General features: G+C 39.2%; 1 protein-coding gene across 9 annotated transcripts in view; it reads left to right on the top strand.

The window, feature by feature from the left end:
• The window catches only part of CFAP61 (cilia and flagella associated protein 61), a 294815-nt gene that overhangs the window by 79495 nt on the left and 189126 nt on the right, over nucleotides 1-26194 (top strand). For all 9 annotated transcript variants that reach the window (XR_011430676.1, XM_001489672.6, XM_023626019.2 and 6 more), the window contains 2 exons: nucleotides 16902-16993; nucleotides 22895-22969. Coding sequence is in view for 8 of the 9 variants with exons in the window: in XM_001489672.6 (XP_001489722.2) it covers nucleotides 16902-16993; nucleotides 22895-22969 (167 nt within the window). In the remaining variant the exon portion in view is untranslated. The remainder of the gene's footprint in view (nucleotides 1-16901; nucleotides 16994-22894; nucleotides 22970-26194) is intronic.

The raw sequence follows: 26194 nt of genomic DNA, 5'->3' as shown, positions 1-26194 counted from the left end.
GAGAAAATGTGGAAGGTTGTAGTGGGTTTTTAATACTAATGACATTATGCTACTGAACTTGCCATGGATAGAATTATAGTAGAACAGGTAGACTGTGTAGTTGAGGTCAATGAAGAGGTCACTGATGGTGACAATGTCCACTTTGCCAGAGTTAAAAGGAGCCCTAGTGACCAGGCGCCCAATATGGCCAAATCTGTTTTCTCTGACCTTCACTGCTGTGTCTCAGGAACGCCGCTCATACCGCAGAGGAAAATGCAGCTGTGTGTCAACCAGGGAGGAGCAGAGAGCGTGCTTTGCAGTGATTTTATAAGGAAGCTTAAACTAGACTTTTGAAAGCTTCTTGAGACTGGGATGCTAAACCAAGAACTCACCCCAGATCTCACTTGCAGTACCTGTAGATTTGGGTGAATTCCTTTCTTCTCAAGGTCCCCAAAATATCCTTCCCCACTCACCTGTCATGCTGGAAACCCTGTAAGCCAGGCACCAGATACCCAAGAAGGCATTGTTAGCATTAGCTTCATAAAATCAACCTTCTTTCCTTAAAACTGTCTGGTCATATTTGATTCTATGCGCATCATTTTCAAATATGACATTCCAATCAAAGCCTTGGTCATATAACCAATGTTTCCAATTATGTTCTGTTTCAATGAGGACAGATTCTTACTGAACCTATGAAAATAACTATATTGCTGTAAAAATGAGAATAATCAATAAGAGTTTCCAAATTTTGGAGGGATCAGGCAGAGAGAAAAAGATAAATATTTCATTTCTGTTGACAAAAGTATAATCTACTAAATTGTAAGTTAAAAATAGCTTAAGAGAAAAAAAGATAGTGGTTCCTTAAGTCCAGGAGCAATATTTTATTTTATTTTATTTTTAAAAGATTTTATTTTTTCCTTTTTCTCCCCAACCCCCCCCCCCCCCCCCGTACATAGTTGTATTATATTCTTCCTTGTGGGTCCTTCTAGTTGTGGTATGTGGGACGCTGACTCAGCGTGGTTTGTGGAGCAGTGCCATGTCCGCGCCCAGGATTCGAACCAACGAAACACTGGGCCGCCTGCAGCGGAGCACGCGAACTTAACCACTCAGCCACGGGGCCAGCCCCCAGGAGCAATATTTTAAACGAAAGACATAATTATCCTTTCATCAGTTTATTTAGTATCATGTAATTAATTCTTGTTCTGCTTGATCTTGGGTTAGCAGTTTCATGAACCCATTAGCTTCCCCACAAGAGTTTTATAAATCCTTGCTCAGTCCAGTGGTGTGATCTCAAAGTTATTTAAACAACACCACCAGGACCTATACTCTGGAGTACCTAAAGTACCTCTCTTTCCCATGGGTCTTTGAGACAATTCCTTTTGCTGAAGACAAGTTTTCTGGCTTGTAGCTGATTGAAAGAGCTTTCAGGAAAGCATCAGAGTATAACTATCTGTGGATAGCAAAAGACTTAAATGGCTGTGGCTACGGATCTTATGAGAGTTCATTATACAGATGACACAATTGACAAGTAAATTTGGTTGTTTCTGTGGCATATGCATTTTAAAATAATAACTGGAATGTTGATAACATTATATTGTTGTCGTCTAATATCAGGCAAAGCAGTACCAGGACATATGGACAGCAAGGACACTGACAAATTTCTAGGAGCTTCATATAATTCCTGAAATATTTATTAGTAACATTTACCCATATAAATATAACCTAGGGAAAGTTAAGCATCTCTTCTTGTTTGACAGTGCTTTTCATGCAAGTCAACATATCTAATTAATTTTTGATATCTCTCTTTTTATAAGGTAAAAGATCAAATCTTTTGAGATTCTCCAGGAGCCCTTTGGGAAATCAGTTCAGGATAAAGATTTTATTTAGGATTTGATTTTGCGAAGGCAAAATAGCAAAAGTTGTTAAACATCTTAAAAGGCTTGAACACCTGATTTTATAGGATCATAGGTCACTATGAAAAAATACTTAGTTACCTATTTAATCAAAGTAACAATAAAGAATTCAGAAGTAACTATAGGAGGTAACATGGTTGTAAAAACAAGCAAACAAACCTTAGCTCTCCTTAAAAGTGAGAAGACTTGGTTCTCTTAGTCAAGGACATGACAAAGGTTCACATAAAGCACAGAAAATTGTTCTGATAAGACACAGAGTCTTTGTTTCCTAGGCAGATTACTTTTATTTTCCTCTTATTGTGGTAGCATTGGTTTATAACATTATATAAATTTCGCGTGAACATCATTACATTTCAATTTCTGTGTAGATTACATCATAATTCACCACCCAAAGGCTAATTACAATCCATTGCCATACCCCAGGCAGATTACTTAAAAGGTAAATAAAAACCTTTGCAGTCTCTCATAAAGAGTAGATCAGTAATCCAAGAAAACTTTGTTGTTTTAACAGAGAGAAAACCAAACTCTAGTTTTGCATTCAGTCGTTATTAATATTAAAACCTGAAAAAAAGAGAAACCTCATAAATAAACCCATCCAACCTTAGCCAGCTTTGACCACTCAACATAAAATTTTTTTCCATAAGCCTTTTACTACTTTCTGTATCCATTTAGGTTTTGTCCTATTCTTTCCCTTTTTCATTCTGGAACAACCAGTCAATTTCTTTCTTTTTTACTGTAATAAAAACAATTCCACATTTCTTGCATACTTTTCATATAGAATTGTTTTCCTTCATCCTTAACATTTCTGGTAATTTCATTTACATATATTGATTATAGTTTTTAGCCATTAGTAACCTTTATGTTACAGAGAAAATGAAGAAGTAGACAATTGTGGATTGTCTGTCACATACCAGCATTTTCTAGCAGACTAGCAAATTTTATGAATTTCATAATTTTTACAAGTATACCCCTTTTTACAGCACAATTTTTCAATGTGGCAAAACCAAATATCTTTATTAACAGATTCAAATATCTTTAGACTTTCTGTAAACGTAAGAAGTCAAAAGTATATAAACTTAAGCTCTATTTAATAATGAATGTTTCAATATTTTATCTTCCTTAGAAATGATTTAGATATTTGATGAATGTTTATTGTTTAACATAGCATAACTTTAAGGTTGCAAGTTACCAAAAAGATTTTGTAAACTATTTTTAGGCAGGCATATTATAAGACACAATTATAGTTGAAATAAAGTTTGTGAGAATAATGGCATAATTTGATACAATCAAATTTATAATTTTTATAATCTTAAATATCTAGTAGATATAATATTAGCTATTGGCTGTTAAACCCAAGTAGAATAAAACGCACACCTGTATTATTAATGCTGATAATTCTGGACATACCTATTTTTATTAAATCAATAATACCAAATTAATCTTATTTACCAAAGATTTATCCAAGTCACATGAACTTGAGAAGCATTTGGGTTGGCTCCCATATTTCTGGAAGTTTTGGGAATATTTAATTTTATAAGCACCTATTTTTCTCTAAGACAATTAGAATCGAGCTTCTTTAAGGGATTTTATAAATTTAATTTGGTAATACCATCCAGAGAGAGAGAAATGTCACATACACATAATGTACATACATGCATAAAGACAGGTGCAAGTAGGGACCTTATAGCTTTCTTCCTAAGATTTTAGCCATGACTCAGGCATAAATACAGTAATATAAAACTCACTACTTTATGTGAGAGTTGGTTCTTATCTTTCCCCACTTTCTAATTTTATCTGAATTGTGTTTCTGGCAGATGGAACAAGTTAAGGTTACTTGCTTAATATGAAGGCTAAAGATTTTTAACAACATTTGTGGGGGAGACTTTTAAGATTTTATTCTGTTCTGACATGTAATCTTGGAGGCTGTGGACTGAGTTTTGGGCAAGGACTGAGTCATCAGCAAGCAGCTGTCCGAGTGTCTCTAACGCTCGTCTGAGTGGATAAAATATCCAGGCTGTTTTTCGATTAGCCTTATTTTTTTTCCTTTTCAGCTTCAGGTGGTTGTTTTTGGGATCCCTGAGTCCCTGAGAGCCCCCAGCATGGGGGCTCAGGGAGCCTAAAGTTAGTAAAGTCATGTCAGTAAGAAAGGAAAAGGACAAAGTTAGCACCATAGTGGTGGAGCGTATTGTCAGCCAGGGGTTGGAGAAAGGAGGTTTCAGTTGATTGAGACATTCCTACAAGGGGAGCCCAAACAAGTAAGGAGAGCAGAGGGGCCTTGAAACAAAAAGCCAAAAACTCCCAGTCCAGGAGTTAGGGAGTGAATTGTCACATGAAACAAAGAGGCAGGAAGAGGAATTTCCAGCCCAAGCAGGACCTTTCAAACAAAGAAACCGGAGATTCTAATACAGCTTCAGAGAGTGTACTCACTGCATATGTGACTCAAACCAATAACCATGGATGCAAGAGGCATCCCCAAAGAGGACACAGAAGATGCATCCTCCATACCCAAAGATAGCCAAGGAGAAAGAAAGCAAGGACCTCTGTTGCCACAGGAGATGAGAATGGCGCTTAGGTGTTTGTGTTTCCAGTCCCCCACAAAAGTGAAATGCTTCTGATCATGGACCTGTTAATCTGTGAATCTGGACGGGTGATACTGAATTCTCAGCACTACAAAGGCAATGGGGAAGAGATGACAAGGGTCTTTATGGGCTGAGACCCTTTAGGCTTTAGACTTAGGCAAACCCCCAGAGAGCTGGCAGTGGTTGGTCAGAAAATGTTCCTTATGCACTTTGTGTTTCTGGCCCCCAGCCTGATGATTGGCCTCTTCCAAGTGCAGACCTGACAATCTGCATCCCCCGGCAGGTAGAAAAACAGAGAGGGCGCTCTCGCTGGGTCCGAGTCAAGCTCTCAGGACACAAAACTGAGAAGAAAGGAGAACCTCATCCAGTTTTACTGGTAACCCACAGCAAAGTTTGTCCAAGTGACTTCCAGTCTGGTAAGAATCAGAAACTCACCAGCCTGTGAGACTGACTTGAACATATAGGATGTATGCCTATGTTCTACCCTATAAGTCTCCTTTTTTTTTTTTTCTGAGGAAGATCTGCCTTGAGCTAATATCTGTTGCAAATCTTTCTCTTTTTGCTTGAGGAAGGTTGGCCTTGAACTAATATCCATTGCCAGTCTTCCTCTATTTTGTATGTGCGTCACTGCTGCAGCATGGCCACTGACGAGTGGCGTAGGTCTGTGCCTGGGAACTGAACCTGGGCCATCAAAGCAGAGAGCACTGAACTTAATGACTAGGCCAGCCCCTAACTCTCCTTCTAATGACAAACAGCATGACAAAAGACACAGACAGACAGGACACAGTGGCCATCTATAACAAGAGTCACAATATCAAAAACACTAGTTCTTACCATAAACGTTTCTTCTGTACAGTCATGCACCACATAACAATGTTTTGGTCAACAATGGACTTTATATATATTAGTACCATATAGCCTAGGTATGTAGTAGGCTATCTCATAGAAGGTTATGTAGGTATACTCTATGATGTTCACACAGCGATGAAATTGCCTGACATCACATTTCTCAGAATGTGTCCCTGTCGTTAAGTGATGCATGACTGTATAGCTAGATTTTGGAAAATCTTTTTTAGAAAAGACAAGGAAAGAATCTTCTTACTCTCACTTGACTGGAGCCTGAGCAGAATTCCAGGAGTCTGACTGGTAAGAAAGCTCACTTTTGCTTGCTTGGTCAGAGGATCTGGGCTTTCAGCTACAGTCTCTGGATCAAGCAGGAAGTCCCAACCATCACCAAAACCATTGGGAGAAAAATCTTTTCCTCTTACAACTTGGGTCTGAATGGTCAGGGACCTGCAAATTAACCGACAATAGACAGATCAGCAGCAGAAGTGTTTATTGCACGGGCAGGAGTACTCTGTAGTGGTGAGTAACTAGCTGAATAGCCAGAGGTAAAAGTACATAAAGCAACTTAACAAAAGGGAGTGGGGGAGTTAGAGCTTTCTTGGGAAAGTGTGGAAGGGTCTATTGGGTTTTTGATCCTAATGGGAATGGCCAGTCTCACTCCTTACTGGGAGGTTCCCGGGAGTGTGTCTAGGGGAGTGTGTCTAGGGCGGGTGGTTTATGGCTGCTCAATTTGCACTTCCCTGTGGAAAGGGTCAGTCTTCTCCCAAACAGGAAACTCTCGGAGCAAGTCCATGGCAGCTGTATTTTCAGGAGGCTCTGCTTAGGTTTAGATTATGTTTCTGTGACTGCTGATGGTTCAGATGTTTTCAGTTTAAAGTAATCTTCATAATTCTTTGGTGGGCTGTTAATCCCTCACATTTAAAGCTATGAATCTTCCACTCAGTATTGCCTTGTCTATATCCCATGGGGTATTATCAATTAATACTGATATTAATGTTCGCATTCTCATGTTGTTATTTTATGAATAATCTGTGGTTCTGGTTTTAATATCTTCTTTCATCTAAAAGTTATTTAGGGTTTGATTTCCAGTTGGTGTGATTAGTGTGTGTGTGTGTGTGTCCTCTTGTCAGGAATTTCTAAATTTTTTGCATTATGCTTAAAAATATGACATGTAATTTCTACTTTTAGTTTAAATTGAGGTCTTTCTTTACAGCCTGATCCTAGTATAGGATCAGTTTTTACATATGTCCACGGACTTCTGAAAAGAATGTATATTCTCTGTTTATAGAGTTTAAACTTTGATATAGCGTTATTAAATACAGCTTACTGATGACATTCAAATTTTCTATCTTTATTATTGTTGATTTGGTCTATCATATTCTGAGAAGGTAAATTAAAATTTCTGTTTATTGTGGTCTTGTCTATTTCTCTTTGCGTCTGTAAAACTTTGGCCTTAGGTACTTAGATGCTAGGCTCTTTGGTGCATGTGGTTTCATGACAACGAGGTTGTCATTGTGTCTATCTTTTACCAATATAAAGTAACTATTTTTGCCCCATCTGATATGTTTAGGTTTGTATTATATTTAACCTGATGATAGTATTTCCATTTCAATGCCAACACTATACCAGAAGAAATTTTATAATGAATTATTCTAAGCAATGTCCTCTAAGTCTAGGGCATAGGCAGTTTTGACATGAGGTAATGAAGAATGGATCCTAAACAACTTCACTCAAATTTCCCACCTCATTTTGTTTTACCTTTCACATTCAGATCTACTATCCACATGGAATTGATTTTCATGTATGGTGTGATATAAGAATCAAGCTTCATTTAAAAAAATATGGATATCCAATTGACCAAGCACCATTTATTGAAAAGCTCATCCTTTCCCCCAGTGCAGTGCCACCTTTGTCACAAATCAGTTGTCTATATATTTGTGGGTTGATTCTGGAATTCTTTTTTCTCTTTGTCAGTACTATCCTGCCTAATTACCATAGCCTTATGATAAATCCTGATATCATGTAGAGCTAGTCTTTTTACCTTATTTTTTAATTGACTTTTTTATTCTTAGTTATCTGATTTCTCACATGAACTTGAGAGTCAGCTCAAAAATGATGATAGCTTTAGAGATCTTGAATGAGATTGCTTTGAATTTATAGATCAGTTTGGGGGAACTGATATCTTTACAATATATTACGACTTCCAATCTATGAATGTGGTATATTCCTCAATTTATTTATGGCCTCTTTAATTTCTTTCCACAATGTTTTATAGTTTTTGCATAGAGGCTTTTCACATCTGTTTATTCCTAGGTATTTGATATTTTCACACTTTTGGAAATTACATCTTTAAAAAATTTTGTTTTCAAATTGTTTGTTGCTGTTATATAGAAATGCAGTTGGTTTTTGGATATTGACCCTCCATCCAACAACCTTGCTACAGTGACTTATTAATTCTATGAATTTATCTGTAGATTGTTTTGAGTTTTCTCTGTATAATGTAAATTTTAAGTTTTTACTTTCCAGTTCTTTTTCATGCACTGGCTAATACCTTGAATACAAGTTGTGTTAGCAGACATCCTTATGTTGTTCTCAATACTAAATGGAAAGCTCTCAATATATCATCATTAAGGATGACTTTGTGAATACCCATTATCAGATTAAAGAAGTTTCTGCATTTCTGGTTGGCTAAGAAATTTATCAGGAATGGTTGTCTTTTTATTGAATTGAATTTTATAAAATGCTTTATTTGTGTATTTACTGAGATGATCATATGATTTTTATCCATTATTTTGTTAATGAGGTGAATTATGTTGATTGATTTTTCTATGGTAACTATTTTGTTAATAATAACCATACGTTATTCTTTTTATGCAATGCTGGGTTCTTTTTGCTAATGTTTTGTTGAGGATTTTTGCAGACATGTTCAGGCGTGAGATTGGTCTGTGATTTTTACCCCTTGAAATGTCCTTGCAAAACTCTGGAAATGAGATTATGCTGGCCTCATAGAACAATTTGAGGAGTATTCTCTCTTCTATTTTTAGAAGTTTTTGTAAGTTTAGAAATATTTATTCTTTAAATATTTTGTAGCATTTGCCAGTGAAGCAGTCTGAACCTGGTGTACTTTTTTGGGGAAAGTTTTTAATTGCAGTTTCAATTTTTTAAATTGTTATAGAACTATTCTTCTTTGGTCTGTTTGGTAATTTGTAATTTTTTATAAGAATTTATATGTTTTCTTTACATTTTCAAATGCGTTAAGATAAAATTGAAGCTGTTCTTCATTTTCTCTTATTAAACTGTTAATATTCATAAGCTGTGTAGTGATGCTGCCTTTTTCAAAATTCCTGACCTTGATATTTGTATTCTCTCTCTGGAGCAATCTCGCTAGTGACATCAATTTTATTAGTCTTCGCAAAGAACCAATTTTTGGCTTGTTTGATCCTTCCTATTTAATGTTTATTATCTATTTCATTTCTGCTCTTTTCTTTATTATTTCCTGTTTTTTATTTTTGGGCTTAATTTGATGTTGTTTTCCTATATTTTAAGATAGGTTCTTGACTCATCGATTTTCAGTTTTTCTTCTTTTCTAATATGTGTTTAAACTATAAATATTCCTCTATGCTTGGATTTAGCTGCAACTCACAAATTTTGTTGTATAATGTATTCATTATCAATATTTTTGAAATTTTATTTTACTCATTCGTTGGCCCATAAGTTGTTTAAAACAATATTTATTTCCAAAAATATGGGGATATTCTATTTATCTTTTTATTTTATTTTATTGTGGTAAGAACACTTAGCATAAGAACTACTTTCTTAAATTTTTAAGTGTACAATATAGTTTTGTTAACTACAGGCACAGTTGTACGGCAGATCTCTAGAACTTGTTCATCTTGCATAACTGAAATTTTATACCTGTTGAATAGCAACTCCCCATTTCCCCTTCCCCCAGACCCTGGCAATCACCATCCTACTCTCTGCTTCTATGCGTCTGACTATTTTAGATACCTCATATAAGTGAAATCATGCAGTATCTGTTCTTCTGTGACTGGCTTATTTCACTTAGCATAGTGTGTTCAAGGTTCATCCATATTGTCACATATTGCAGAATTTCCTTCTCTTTTTAAGACTGAATAATATTCCATTGTATGTATGTACCACGTTTTCTTTATCCACTTGGGATGTTCTAGCTATCTTTTTATTACTAGGTTTTAGCTTATTGCATTGAAGTCAGAAAGCCTACACTGTGTGATTTTAGTCCTTTAAACGTTTTTCAGCATATGGTCAATTTTTGCAAATGTTCCTTGAGTCCATGAAAAGAGCATATATCCTATAGTTGTTAGGTGCAAGGTTCTATAAGAATCAGTCATGTTTGATAGCAATGTTGTCAAATATTTTATCCTTATTGACTTCATCACTTGTTTGATCAATTCATGAGAGGTGTATTAAAATCTCCTGCTTTGATGGTGAAAGTACCATTTTTACTCATAGTCTATCATTTTTTCATTATATATTTTGAGTCTATATTATTAGGTGCATAATTTTTAAATCATTATATCTTCCTTTAACTTTTCTTTATCAATTATGAAGTGTCTTTCTTTGCCTTAAAGTCTACTTTTTATGGTTTTAATATGGCCACACCTACTTTCTTTGAGTCATGTTTGCACACCATGTCTTTTTCCATCCTTTTATTTTTATCCTTCCTATTTCCTTACCTTTTGGATGTGTCTCTTATAAATAGCATAGAGTTTGGTTTTTGTTTTTAATTTGATGTGACAACCATTGTCTTTTTAATTGGGGTATTTAGTCTATTTATGTTTAATGTTTTAATGGGTTTATATTTACCATCTTACTTTATAGATGTCCCCTATGTTTCTATTTTTTATTCCTGGTGTTATTTCTGCCTTTTTCTTTCTTAATCTCACTAATGTCAATTTAATTAGTATTTTCAAAGAACCAGCTTCAGGATTTGGTTGATTCTCTCTGATATTTTTTCTGACTGCATCAATAATCCATTGCTGCAGTAATGCTGCTAACAGACAACCACAAAGCCACAGTTACATACCACAGCAAGCATGTTTTGCTCATGCAGTTGGGGTCAGCTAGACAGATCTGCTGATCTTGACTGGGTCTTCTCACATGTCTTGGGGTTGGTTGCCTGTTGGCTAATCTAGGCTGGCCTTGGCTCTGTTCCATATGCCTCTCACTCTTTAGCAGGCTAGATTGGGCATGTTCTCATGGTGACAGCAGAGGTGCAAGAGACCAAGTGGAATCACACAAGGCTTCTTGAGGTCTAGGCTTTGAACTAACACATGTCACTCATCCAAAACAGATCACGTGGCTGAGCCCACAATCAGAATGAGAAGACACTACATGGCAAAGGGCCTAAATACAGAGAGAGTGAAAAATCGGCATCATCATAACAACCCATGATTAAAAAAAAGAATAATGCTGATGATTTTTGTCATGGCCTTCTTTCTCCTGTCCTAAGGAGACACAAACTCCAGTTTAGCCTGGAGAGGGCTAAAACCTATAGTCTCATCTCAAGACAGTGATCTGGGAATTACTAGTGCATTATGCTCAAGTTCATCATACTGTCTGGCTTGGAGTCTGCACTGCAGTCTAGATGGGAGGAGTTGCCTTGAAAAATATGAAGAAAGCCCTTTGTCCTCCTGTCATGCAACTTGCCTAGTGTTTTTCTTTGTATCATTATGGACTCTATTCGCAGCCTCTTGCTGTTCATTCAGCTGTTCAGCAAATGCTGAGTATATCCCATATACTAGACTTTAGGAACCTAGTCTAGTACATGGTAAGTCTAGTACTATCTAATGGCAGGATAAAAATGCAAGACAAATGAATTTATAATCAGAGAATTGTTTTGAAGGTTAGAAAATTGTGGTGGGACCATAGCAGAATTATACCTAAGTCATCTTTAGAGCACCAGCATAGACTTTATAGAAAAGAAAGCTCTTGAGTCAAACTTCAAAAACAAATTGGAGCTTTCTAGGTAAATAAGCAGAAAGATTTTCCTGGAAGAGGGAACAAAATGTGCAAAATAAGGAGGTATGAAGTGAGGGAGTGACAGGAGATAAAGCAGAACAGGAGATGGAGGCAAAGCAATCAAAGCCTTGCATGCCTTACAAAAGAATTTAGATTCTATTTAATTACAACATATCTGATGATGAACCACTGGGAATCTTTAATTAGAAATGGATACATGGTCTTCCAGTTCACAGGAAGACTTTCCAAGGGTCACTAGAGTGTCCGGGACAGAGATAAGAAGAGAGTGAAACAGAACAGTGATTATGTATGAACCTGGGATATATTTTGGAGAATTGGTGGAACTTGATGTTTTACTGCATATGGGGAAGGAAGGTTGTGGAAAAGGGAAATATCAAGGATGACATCAGAAATGAGGTGGATGATGGAACCATTTTGCAAGATGGCAATAATAAGAGTGAATGACTTATTTGATGGAGATGCTGTGATTTCTGATTTGGACAAGTTTGACCTTCCTAATAAGGATTTGGTTGGATACACAACACTCAGTCAGCAACCGGTGCCTACTGAGGTAGACAGAAACATGACCTCCCCAAAGATATCCACATCCCAATCCCTGGGACCTGTAAATGTTACCTTAGTTTTGCAAAAAGAGTCCTTCTAGGTCTGATTAGGGTCTTGACATGAGGAGATTATCCTAGATTATCTGAGGGTCCCTGAATGCCATCACAAAGTGTCCTTATGTGAGAGAGACAGAGGGAGATAACACAGACAGAAGAGGAGGAGACCATGTGACCAGGGAGGCAGAGATTGGAGTGATGTGGCTACATGGCAAGGAATGCCAGCGGCCATCATGAGCTGGAAGAGCCAGGAACAGATTCTCCCCAAGAGCCTCTGGAGGGAGCGTGGCCCTGCTGACACTTTGACTCATTGCCAAGTCCCCAGCGTCTAGGGTGTTAGTGTCTAGCAGATGGTAGGTGTGAAATATAAATTTTTTAATGAGTCAATGAATAAATAAATGAACACTCAGTGTGCTTTGTTCGTACCTCTGCTTTAGTAGTTTTCACACGGTAAGATAGTTAGGGGTGTGTGTGCGCCCACACACGCCCACACACCCTGATCGCTTGTGAGCTTTTTAGAGTAAGAATGATGCGTCTTATTCCTCATTACTTCTGTGTACCTCATAGAGTGCCTGCAACTCATTGTTCTCCATTGACTTTTAGTTGAATAAATGATTTCACTTGAGCCTCTAATCTTTTCTCTTCTGAAAACTGAGTGACTTAAATTCATTTGTGAGTCTTTTCTGAAATCATCCATAATATTAAAATATTAAACAAAAATGACTGTTTTGTAGGGGCTGGCCCTGTGTCCTAGTGGTTAAGTTTGACATGCTCTACTTCAGTGGCCCAGGTTCATGGGTTTGGATCCCTGGCACAGACCTACATCACTTGTCAGCCATGCTGTGGCAGTGACCCACATACAAAATAGAGGAAGAATGGCACAGATGTTAGCTCAGCGACAATCTTCCTTAAAAAAAGAACAAACCTATTTTGTAATATTTTGAAGAAAGAAATTTACTTTTATAATGAGACATTTTTTGAATCTTAGTTGCACTGGTAATACATGAAACTGTCCTCCTTTAAAAAATTAGGATACTAGTTAAAGTTGAGTTCCCTTTGATCAACATCCAAGCCTGGTTCTCTCTCTCTTCCCCAGAAATAGCCATTGTTAAAACTTTAGTATGTATCCCTCCAGATCTCTTGTTTATACTTTTGTATGAAGTCCATGTATTCATAGAAAAAATACTACCATTTTGTGGCAGTGTTTTTTATATAAATGGCGTCTTTTGGGTATGTGACATTTCGAAGTTTGCTTCTTCACTCATCTCTTTGGGATCTGACAATGTTGATACGCATGGGTCTAGGACACTCCTTTTGCCTTCTGGGTAGTATTCCGCTGTGTGGAATGTGCCACATTTGTCCATCTACGTAGATAAATTTTCAACAGCATTTACGTTGCTTCCATTATTTTGTTATTGGGAATGATGCTCCAGTAACATCCTTGAGCATGTCTCCTTGGGGCCCGTGCAAGAGTCTGCACAGGTTGTATTCCCAGAATTGTTCTTGCTGGGCTTGGAAATGCCTCACATTGCCACCAGCGTGATGTCATTGTTTTCATTTTATTTCTCCAAATATTATTGAGGTTGAACATTCTTTGTTTATTGATTGTTTACATTTCCTGTCCATTTATTGCCTTTGCCTTTTGGGTTTTTTCTTTTCTTGAAATATTGGTCTATTGCGTGTATTGTGAATATTTTCTCCATGTATCTTTTTGTTTTAACTTTTTTTTAAGGGTACTTTTGACAGATAGAACTTCTGGATTTTGATGTAGTCAAATATGTCAATATTTTTCCTTTATGACTTCTGCTTTTGCATTTTTAAGAAAGGATTTTTCCACCTGCAAGATCATAGAGATATTCTTCTGTATTTTCTTCTAGTAATTTCAAAGTATTTTAAAAACATCTTTAGGCTGTTAATATATCTACCATTGACTTTTATGTATTATATGAAATAGAGGCCGAAATTAACTTTTTCCTATATGGTTAGCCAGCACTACTTATTGTATAATTTATTCTTTCCCCACCAATTTGAAGTGCCATCTTTAACATATATCAATGCTTCGTAATTGCCTGGCCATTTCTAGATTCCATTCTGTTCTATTCCTACTCTGATAACTTATTATTTTAATAACTATGGCTTTATAATATGTCTTAAGATTCATTAGGAAATTTGGCCCATTCTTTGTTCTTATTTCTTAAAATTTTGTTGACTATTGCTTCATATTTACTCTTTTAGAATCAGTTTATTTCATTTCAAAAAAAATCTTATTGGGATTTTCAGTCAATATTTAAAATAAATGTTAAAAACCACCAGATTGTATACTATTATTAATTCCTAAAGCCTTCATGATGTATTATTTAGCTTTCCCTATGTATTATTGCTGTTAGACAAAGAGCAGGGCAGATCCAGGTCTTGTGGCTCCTGAAGTCTGTACCATTTGGGAGCCCTCTTTAAGAAAAAGCATGCCAAATTATGAGTGCCGTGGGAGGTGCTGTGCCTTGGGGGGGCCTGTACTGGGGAGGTGCTGGAAGCTCCAGCTTTATCAGCTTCCTGGTGAACCCACCTCAGATCAGCAGTCTCCCTTGGAGAGAGAGTCCTAGCAAATTGTGCCTTCACTCCCTCTAGAATAAACTACTAGTTCATGACTTCTAAGCTACTTAGGTAGTGTAAGCAATAAAATAACAATTAAATTTGCAACCTCAGTTGTGTTTTTAGTTGTGTGTTATATAATACCACTGCCTCAACTTTTCCCTGGGATGGCACCTCACGTCTGAGGATCTCAGGGCACATTATGAACATTAACTAATTAAACCTCACAAAACCCCAGAGACACAGGGAGGAGAGAGCGAGCATCACCTCGCCCAGTTCTGAAATGCAGCCACCTCTGGGGACGAGCATGGCAGCTGCTTAATAATAATCTGCAACACCCATGACAGTTTAGCCAAGACAATTAGTCATGGTAGTTGGTAATTGTCTCATGAACATTAGGCTGTCAAAGAGTGAAGTCACCAGGATTATTAGTTCATTGCAAATCTAATTCATTCTTTAAGATTCTTCACTTTTTAGCAATTTTGTCCTAATTGTAAAAGAAACACATGCACAGGGAAGGTCTAGTTTCTTTTTAGTTGTGTTCTTTTGTAGTTCTCCAAATTTAAAGCTTAAAATAGGAGACAACTATCTTTTAAAAAAATAAAGTACAACTTAAGAATAAGGAGTTATGTGGGTTTTTTAGTTGAAAAAGTTTGCTGATGAGCAAAACAAATAAATGATGGTAGAAATCAGAAGAACAGCTACATTTAAGATGTGTTGCTAGTCAAGAGGATGAGGGAAACTTCTGGGTGCTGGAAACGCTTTCAATATTCATCTAGGTGGTGGTTATGTGGGAGTAGATATCTGTAGAAATTCACGCACTTTACTGTGTGTTATATCTCAATAACAAAGTAAATTAACCTAAAAAGCACACTGCTCTTGTCCTCTTGAGATGCTGGAAACCCTGTCTAGACTATCTGGAATGTTTTGCAAGGAGCAGGATGCATTCAGGAACTAGAGACGTGATATATTTTATTCCTCCCAAAGCGTCTTTCTCCAGAAGGGGCGTTCCAAGTCCTTTGCTTGTCTCTCCTGACATTTTCTCTCTATGGCGGGCTACCCGTCATGCTGGGATGCGGTTCTCTTTCCTTGTACCTTCAACATTATGAACCTCCTCATCTGTGCCCTTTACACCTCCTTGGGTATCTAATTTTTCTCTTAGAATTTCATTCTATTTCATTCACCTACATCTTTTCCAGGAGCAGATATAGGGCATGAATGATCCAGGGATATGAATGGAGAGGAATCTGCAGGAGCCATTGCCCTGGCTGGTGCTGGAACAGCACAGTAGGAGGAGAGGAAGCCGAGGGCATCTAGGCTGCCTCTGGCCCACAGCATCTGATGTGACAGTTACAAACATAAGACGGAGTGGCAGGCCCATGCTGGCAGCAGTGTCTTGGAGCCTCCAGCAGACCCAGGGTCCCTCCTGCATCTGCGGCAGCCTCCAAGGAGGAGCAGCCCCTGAGCAGAGCGTGCTAGGCTGCTCTGAGCTAAGGCCCAAAGACTGTGAGCAGATCAGGCTGAGAGGCCCCCAGCAGAGCAGGCACAGAGTGAGCCAGAAGGGAGGAAGTCGGGGCGGGGAGAGATGAAGAGGGGAGAGAAAGAAAGGGGAAGGGAGAGAGGGGGTGAGAGACATAGGAAGAAAGAAAAGAAAAGAAGGCAGAAGGAGGAGGATGAGAAGGAGGAGGGGAAAAAGAGCTCTTTAGGCAATAGGAAACTTTTTTCCTACTGTAATTTTTAGTCAAGCTTAAATACTTGAGCACTACTCTGCTTGTTGATTTTCCAGGATATATTAAAGCAGCTGAGCTCTGCTCCAGTTCTTCTCACTTAGACAGTAGAAAAGTGAAAATAGTGGCCACTGTCAGACCGTGTGTTCACAGCATTTTCAAGAAAGGGAAGGCAGCGCTGGTGCTGATCTTAGGCTTTCACGTGGCACTGACAGAGCTAACTGTGGCTTTTCCACATTCTGTCTTAAAATTTCAAAGCCTGGCATCCGGCAAGTTGACAGTCAGTTGTCTGTAAACGTCAAAGGGGGCTCCTCTGACAGGATCACAAAGCTCAGTAGCCTGCAGAGGTTGAGGGCGGCCTGGGGGCCAGGCCAGGCCCAAGCCCATGGCTGGCATCACTTTATCTCCACGACACTGGTAGGGGCGGGTACATTCAATCTCCATCATGTGGGCGAGGGCACAGAGAGGTCAGAATTGGCGTGGGCTGCAAAGACCCTGTTCTTCCCACCTCATGGTACTGCCCTCGGCAATATAATTCTTTAGGTATGCTGCAGTTTAGAAACACATTACTGTGCTGTCTCCAATTTCTGTGGCTCTGCAGATAATTATCATTTATTTTCTGTCCTTGTGCCACTCTTTTTCTCAAAGATGCTGAGCTCAGGAGTAGCAGCCAGAGTTCCCAGAAAATAGTCGAGGAGCTACAGGAACCTGTCTCTCCAGAGGCCATGGAAAGAGTCCAGGTAATGGAGACCATTCACTCAGGCCTGGGGCCTGGGGGCGGGGGCTGGGAGCTGCTTGTGCCATCAGGGTCAGGGGTGTTCCTTGTGCTAGGGTCGTTACCAAGAAGTTCTAAGGTCTTGGAGAGTTCTTAGGTCTTGTGGACAAGACCTCACTAGCACTAAGATCAGGGAGACAGCGGGCCGGGAGTCAATAGAGGCTGTGTGTTCATAACAGACAAATTCCAGCCTCCCTGCTGTCTCCAAGAATACTGGTCAGAATGGAATTTCATCCCTTCTCTACCTTCCTTCTCATACGTTCCCTGATTTCAGGAGGCTGAGATAGATAAAGCTGCTCATTTAAAGCCAGTTAAAAGTCTAGACTTTCTGAAGAGACTTACATACTGTCCACATACTCAAATGAGGCAGCATGTTCCTTCCTGCTCGAATGGGCTCTGCAAGCTACAGAGACTCCTTGGAGAGCTGCTGGCTCTGCTGTCCTTGCCTGACCTCAGCAGGAGCCTCCCCGTGCTCTTGCCCCCCAGCTTGCCAGGGTGATGCTGATAGAGCTCTGCATCTGCTGCTGCCCTAACCTAAAGAGGGGCAAACTCACACCAAAGGAGGCCAGAGCCAGTCACGGAATAGACTGCATAGGATCTGGTGCATGGGCCCAGGGATCCAGCCATTGTTTCCTCTCTGCCAACCTCTGGCCACTAATGGGTTCAGAGTAATATAAATTCCCATGTTTACTGGGCTCTGGGTCCTCACATGTCTCAGGGCATGTCTCTTGTATCCTCAGGAACAAGGCCCCACTAAGGGGCTTGAGTGGGGCAGGAGTAGGGAGAATGAATGGGCTCACTTCTAGGCTAATGTTGTCAGCCTGGTCCTACATCAGCACTGTGTGTGGTGAGAATCCCAAGGTGCGTTTCACTATGCAGCTCCTTCAACTTCTAGTCCTCCTGACTCCTCCATCTAGCTGGACCCAGGACCCATCCCTGAGCCCAGGATGGGGGACAAATGCAGTGCCAATTCTCTCTTTTTCTCCTTTCCAACCTTGGACAAAACAATATTTACCTTGCCCATCAACTCATGCAAAGAAAATCTTGGGAAGACAAGGAGGGAGGGAGGACCTTTATCTTAGTGCTAGGCCACCTGGCTCATCCTCCTGGATTTTCACATTATCTCTGTGGAAAATGCATTCTTATCCCCCAAACCACAAAAGAACCCAAACTGTAGCTGGTTGGGTGTTATATTTCAAGTGCTGATTTATTCTCTGCACAGAGGTTGGGCACTCACAGTGGTCAGGCACTCTGCTAGGTGTTGAGGGTACTCAGGAGAATAAAACTCAGCCTGAGCCTTCAAGAGGTGTGACATCGTCAGGGAGAGGAAAACCCCCTAATTCAGTATGTGGAAAGGAGGATGGGAAACACCCCAGAAGAGACAACTGAGGAACACCTGAGCTTTTTAAAGAAGGTTGTATGGCATGGATTAGATTGAGGGAAATGAAGCTGATGAATGGAATTAATTTAAAAAAAAAACAACGCTGCAAGGGACTACTCCTTCTGGCAAAGATGAAGTAACAAAGACTGGATTTACTCTTCTGCCTGAAACAACTAAAAAGTGGCCAAAATACATGAAATAACAGCTCGTCAGGTAACAAAGGATAGGGATACCTGAGAGGTGGGAAACAAGCCAGGTGGATCTTCCAATTGCCCTGGCCTACTGTCTTGAGAGAGTTCCAGCCCAGTTCTCCCGCACAGGGCAGGAGAAACCAGTGGGAGCCCACTGGACCTCCTGAGTTGAGGAGACAGATCTGTAAGTCCATGGAGACTAAAGCCACTAAGGTTTGTAGGACAGAGTGCTAGAGAGGAGAGAGCTGCACAGAGAGAGATGTTAGACACTAGCAGATGGTCGCTTTGTGTATTCAGGTGAATACTGATCAGCACATGCATAGGAGGAAACTACTGAAGGTCAGGCTGAAGAAAGAACCTCCCAAAAGGATTAGAGTTAACAGTGCCCAGTGTTTGTACAAGGCTGGGAATAATATGTGTTCTCATCAGCCATACAGGAGAACCTTATGTGAGGAGACTCACAAGGCATTGGGAGAGTGCACAGAAGACTCTTGCATCAGTGGTGGGGACTAATTAGTTCTGGAGAGAGCCCTGCTCCGGTCCTGTCTAACAAATCTTTAGAGCAAGAACCAAAAGGATCAAACTGCTTCCCAAGTAACTTAACTGAGTCCCAGAACAAAGTTCAAGAATATTTGTAGGAAAACAAAATTATCCAGCACTCGACTAGGTTAAATCACAAAATTTGGAATCCAATAAAAGATTACCAGGTGCTCAAAAAACTGGGAATTTATGATGCATAATGTGGAGATAACTCAATAAATCGAAACCAACGCAGATCTGAAGCAGATGTTAGAATTAGTAGACAAGAACATTAAAACAGTTATTATATAAGTTCCAAAGGTTAAGGACAGACACAGAAGACTTAAAAGCACCTCAAATAAAACTTCTAGAGATAAAAACTACAATTCATGAGTTGAAAAATACACTGGAAGGATTAGCCATAGATTAGACACTGCAGAAAAAAGGTTAGTGAGCTGGAAACAGAAATGAGAATTTAAAAAAAAGTATCATTGTATCAGTGAGCTATGGGATAACTTCAAGAACCTAATATGTGTGTAATGGGAGTCCATAAATAAGAGGGGAGAGAGGTTGAAACAGGAAGAAATATTTCAAGAAATAATGACTAAAAAAATTCTAAATTTTATGAAAACGATAACCCACAAATGGAAGTTCAATGAACGGCAAGCCCAAGAAACATGAATAAAACTATTCCAAAGCTCATCATAATCAAGTAGTGGAAAACAGTGATGGGAAGAAAATCTTAAAACCAGCCAGAGGGAAAAAAAAGAGAAGTTTGGGAACAGAGGAAACAACGCAAGCAAGAGGACAGTGGAGTCACATCTTTAAAGAACTGGAAGAAAATAAACTGTCAACCTAGAATTTTATACCCAATGAATATCTTTCAAAAGTAAAGGTGAAATAAAGACTTTTACCTACATATAAAAGGTGAAAGAATTCATTACCAGCAGACCCATGCTACAAGAAATGTTAAAGGAATCCCTTCAGGCAGAAGGAAAATGATACCAGATGGAAATCTGGATCTACACAGAGGAATGAAGAGCATTGGAAATGTAACTAAATGGGTAAATGTATAAGATTTTGTTCTGATTATTTATATCTCTTTAAAAATAATTGACTGCTTACATAAAATAAAAACAACATAGCATGGGCCTTATAACATATGTATAAATAAACTATATGACAAGAATAGCACAAAGACCAAGAGGGGAGAAATGTAAGTATGCTATTTTAAGGTTCTTATACTGTACCTGAAGTGGCATAATATCACCTGAAGATAGACTGTGATAAGTTAAAGACATCTACTATAAACTCTACAAAAGCACTAAAGTTATAAATCAAATTCAGAGAATTATATCTAATAAGCCTACAGAAAAGATTAAGTGGAATCATCAAAATATACAATTAATCCAAAAGAAGGCAATAAGAGAGGAAAAAAGAAATAAAGAACAGCGGAGACAAATAGAAAACAAATAGCAAGATGACAGACTTAAACCTAACCATATCAATAATTACATTAAATGTAAATGGTTTAAATATCCCAATTAAAGAACATACAAAGCAGATGTAGATTGGATAAAAAAGCAAGACTCAGTTATATGTGCATTGCAAAAATGTGCTTTAAATATAAAGATACAATAAGTTCAAATTAAAAGGATGCAAAAAGATACTCCATGCTAACACTAATTAAGAGAAAGCTGGAGTGGCTTTACTCATTTCAGACAAAGTGGATTTCAGAATAGGGACCATTACCAGGGATAACAAAGTTCAAGAGGACACAACAATCCTGAATATTTATGTACCTAATAGTAGAACTTCAAAACACATGACACAAAAATTGATAGAACTATAAAGACAAATAAATAAATAAGCTATCTTTGGAGATTTTAACATCCCTCCCTTAATAATTGATAGAAGGTGTAGACAGAAAATCAAGAGGAATATAGGAGATTTTAAGAATGCTATTGACCAATTTGACCTAATTGATACTTATAGAGCACTCTGCCAACAACAGCAGAATACACATTCTACTTATGTGCATATGGAACATATACCAAGGTAGACCATACTCTGGGCTACAAAATAAGTCTTAATAAATTTAAAATGATTCATTTCTCTAAAGTATGTTTTCCCACAGCAAAAGACATTACAAGAAAATAAAACTACAGATCAATAGCTCTCATGAACATCAATAGAAAAATTCTAATAAAAATTTTAGTAAATTGAATCGATATATAAAAAGGACAATATGTCATGACCAAGTAGGATTTATTCTGAGAATGCAAGGTTGGTTTAACATAAGAAAAGTAATCAATGTGATTCACCATATTAACAAACTGAAAAGAATACCTGTATGTTTATCTCGTAAATTCAGGAAAGACATTTGAAAATTCAGTATTCATTCCTCATAAAAACTCTCGGAAAATTAGGAATAGAAGAGAGCTTCAATTTGATAGAGGTTATTTTTGAAAAACCTGTAGCTAACATCATATTTAATGGCAAAAGACTGAATGCTTTTCCACCAAGGTCAGGAACAAGAAAAGAATGTCTGCTCTTACCACTTATATTCAAAATTATACTGGAGGTTCAAGCCAGTGCAAAGACAAGAAAAGAAATAAAACGCATCCAGATTGGAAAGGAAGAATTAAAACTATCTTTTATTCGTAGATAACAAAATTGTCTAGAATCTACAAAACAGCTACTAGAACTGATAATTAATTTAGCAAGTTATTAAACATATGCAAAATTAATATGCAAAGTTCAATTTTATCTCTATGTAATATTAATGAGTGGTCAGAAATTGAAATAAATACCACTTATAATAGTACAAATATACAAAATACTTAGAGATAAATCTGACAAAAATATTCAAGGTGTATACACTGAAAACTGCAAAACATTTCTGAGAGAAATGAAATAAGACCTAAATGGATATCCCATGTTTGTGGTTTCAGAGACTTGATGTCATCAAGATGTCAATTCTTCCCAAATTGCTCAATTCAATCCCAGTCATAATTTCAGGTGGAATTTTTATAGAAATTGAAAAGTTGATTCCAAAATTCATGTGGAAATAGAAAGGACCTAGAATAGCCAAAATAACTTTAGAAAAAGAACAAAGTTGTAGGATTAATACTACTGTAGGATTAAAACTTATTATAAAGTTCTCATAATTAAGAAAGTGTAGTAATGGTGTCAAGGTCAACAAATAGATTAATGGAACAGAATAGAAGATCCAGAAGTAGGATCAGCATGTGATCTATAGTGACCCAAAGCAGGTCATTGTTTGCCTGTGTTTGGCAGAGTGGCACAGGGTGGGAGGGAGGGGCACATAGAAACATGCAAGCTTTTGGAAGTGATGTGTATATTCATTATTTTTATTATGGTGATATTTTTATGAGTGCATACATAGGTGAAAACTTTTTAAAAGGTATACTTTAAATATACACAGTTTACTGTATGTATCAGTTATACCTCAATAAAGCGGTTAAAAAACCCTACTGCATCTTTTAAAAGTTACACAGAAGGAAAGGAATAGTGGAGTAATAACTGACATCTGCAGAGAATTAGGAGTTGCCAGCACTGTGCTGGGCATCTTCTCTCTATCCACCTCTCCTTATTTTATCCTCATAACAACCTTATGGGGTAGGAGCTGTTCTTAGCCCCTTTTTACAGATGAGGAAACTGAGGCTCCTTAACTTTCCCCATGCTACACAGCCAGGCTCTGAACTATTGTGCGTGTTAATTACTTCTCATGTCTTGTCATTGTCATTCGCAGGGAAAAATCCCAGAAGAATCTGCAACTGAGGAACTTTTATCAACAGTCCAAAGTGGAAATACTGGTGAAATGGAGGTAGGGCTTGCACAAGGCCTCGCATGGCAGATTTCGTTGGCCCCCAGGCGGTTCTCTCCTCACCGCCTGAGTCTTTCTGTGCCCTCCCCCGCTCCAGATGTCCTTGTCTCTCCAGCAGTTCATATATGCCATCCTCTCTGGAACCTCCACAAAGCCTCCCTCGATTAACTCTCACTCTACTGTGACTAATCTTTTATTTTTATCTCCCTTGCACAAGTTGGACCTAGAAGTTATACTTTGTACATCAATTATTTGCAACAATTTCAGTAAATAGAGTTTTTCTCTTCCCATTGTCCAGAGGGAAAACATGTTGGAAGGGCAAAACATTTGTAAGAGTTTTCTCCTACTATATGTATCATATACACATATGTACACTCATATACACACCTGTATGTATTGTATATCATTCATGTGCATTGCAGGTTCCAGTAACTGCTCCCTTCTATTTCAGATTCAGGCTGAGGGGTGGTAGCATCTTCCACTAGTTGCTAACCCTGGGCCACTTCCTCAGCCTTTGTTTGTTTCCTTTCACCCTGCCCACACCTTCACACATGGTCCTTGTTAAACATGCATTGTCCACTCCGTTGGAGTGAGCTGTCTGTTTCCTCCTAGAACCTGAGGATTCAGGTAGAGATTGGCAGGGCTCTGTGGATGCTGATCCGGATTTTGAACTTTTCTTAAGGATCAGAGGAAGGCTTTGAAGGTTTTAAGTGGGAGGTTGTCACTATCAGACTTCCTCATTCCCCAATGATGAGCACAGTTCGGAACTTTCAGTGGATTCCCACGTGCCTCTTGTTGGTAGGTCAACTGATTCAACGTGAGTCAGCCTGAGAAGTCTAGAGAACCCTTGAGGGGGCAACAGGGAGAGGAGGTTGAGTCATCTCCATGGAGGTCCTGGGAAAAATTCACTGAACCCTAATCCTAGACGTTAGAGATCCGAGAGAGAGACAGATCACTGTCCCCTTCTCCTCTCCAGATGCCGACCAATTAAGAAGGCTACACTGAAGTCAGCTAGGGATAAAAATACCACTTTATTCACTGAAGCTGAACTGGAGAACAAAGCTTGGACCTGTAACTCAATGGGTTTCCTATTTCCCCTACTGAATTAGATGTACATACCTGGCTGCTGGTAAGCCTCACCCTTGGGGCAGGGTCTGTCCTCCCAGGCCAAGTGCTAGAGGAGAGGAGGATGCATGTAGGCTAGGAGCAGGATGTGCTGCTAGAGAGAGAGTGCTTAGCAGGCACAGGGTCCACTTTCTGAATCTCACTTTAGTGTGTGCTGTGGGGCCCCTACCCACATCCCTCTGGCACTGCTCATTCCTCAGCACTGTGAGGACAGGGACTTCAAGTGCCCAGTCTTTTTCGAGTGCTGTGCCTACAGGCAAGTCATAATCTTTGGGGAGCAGCCATCAGCCAATGACTGAAGACATTTGGAGAATCAGTCCCCTAGCTCCTTTGCCTCTTAACGTGGCACAACTCCGATTGTGTCCCCACAGTCTCCCAGAGATCTCAGCGGGACTGGGTCCAGTGGTACCCACTCGTTAACCATTCTGCGTTGGTGTCCTTCTCTTCCTTGCCTCACTTCCCCACTCCCCTCGTGGAATTTCCTGGCATCACTCCCAAGTAAACTTAGCTCACAGCTTGCTTCTGGGGAACAGACGTCAGGGTGCTCACTGCTTAGCCCTGGGGAAGAGAGAGCGAGGCAGGCAGCAGAGGGGAGCAGCTTTCTCTCAGTATTTCTAAGAGGGTAGCTGTTCTTTAGGGACCCAAACAAGTATGTAGAGAGGGGACAGGATGATCCCTGCTGCAGTAGATGTACTGGAACCCCAGAGGGCATCTGGATCAACAAAATGGATTGATCTCCCACGTTTATCTCCTCTGGAAAAAAACACTGAAATGACAGTAAAGGAATAAGAAGGGCACAAATGCACAAGGACGAGACGGGGGGGGAGATATGGGAAGAGGAGCACTTTAAAAATGTTTAGAAAGAAGAAAATCGATGGAGGAGTTTACACTGGCTTAGCACAGCGGAGAAAGGTGAAAGTCAGACACCATTATGAGGCAAGGGACCAGAGAAAAATGTATGACTTCTCCACGTATATCCACAGAAAGCTGAGGGCTTGGAGCTTCTGCGGAGGCAGTGGAGGACCAGGCTGAAAGGAGGGGTCTGTTTGAAAGCCTGCTGTGGAGAGTTGGGACTCTAGATTCCCTGCAGACGGCACTTATTGCCAACAATACGGCAAGTGAAACAACCAGATGACTATTCCCTGGAGAGATCAGACAGAAGCAGCTCCAAGTCCAGGTTCAGCCTGCACTGCAGGAGGTTGCGTAATGGAGAAAGACAGAGACTAGATGAATAAGTAGAATTCTCCATTTCAAATGGAGGAACCCCTGCCCTCTCCTCCTGCCTTGTCTCCAAATACTAGAAGCCAGGTCTTTGTATTAGTTTTTTATCGCTGCTATAACAAATTATCACAAACTTAGTGGCTCAAAACAACATAAATTTATTATTTTACAGTTCTAGGGGTCAGAAACCCAAAACAGGTCTTAAAGTGCTAAGATCTAGGTGCAGGCAGGGTCCTGTTCCTTCTGGAGACCCTAGGGGAAAATCTGTTCCTTTGCCTTTGCCATCTTCCAGAAGCCACTTGCATTCCTTGGCACGTGGCCTCTTTCTGCATCTTCAAAGCTGGTAGCATAGCATCTTCCAATCTCTCTCTGACTCTGACCTTTCTGCCTCCCTCTTATAAGGACCCTTATGATTACATTGGGCCTACTCAGATAATCCAAGATAATCTCCTTGTCTCAAAATCCTTAATTTAATGACATCTGCAAATTCCCTTTTGCCTTGTAAAGTAACATTCACAAGCTCTGGGGATTAGGCCACGTACACCATTGGGGGCCACTGTTCTGCCTATCATAGTCCCTCATGCAGGAGATCGGAGAACTTAATTCCCCCCAAAACCTTACAGGCCCAAAGGAAAGGCCTCCAGATAGTCACTCAATGAAATGCTGTGTCTGCCCCATCAGTGCATGCAGTGCCCCAGTTAGCTAGTGCCTGTTGAGTTTTGCTCCCTACCAAGCACTGTCAACTTTAGGAAGCTAGAAATGTGCTCCAGTGATAAAAGAGCATGAACCAGGAACAAAGAAAACAACAAAAAGACCTAGAATTTAAGAAACAGGAGCTGCAAAGCCAGAAAGCAAGTGGTACAGCAGGCAGGTTGAGCA

Source organism: Equus caballus, chromosome 22 (assembly GCF_041296265.1).
Source record: "Equus caballus isolate H_3958 breed thoroughbred chromosome 22, TB-T2T, whole genome shotgun sequence".
Taxonomy (NCBI): domain Eukaryota; kingdom Metazoa; phylum Chordata; class Mammalia; order Perissodactyla; family Equidae; genus Equus; species Equus caballus.
Note: the sequence above shows the minus strand (reverse complement) of the source record. Positions and strands in the feature narration are given on the sequence as shown.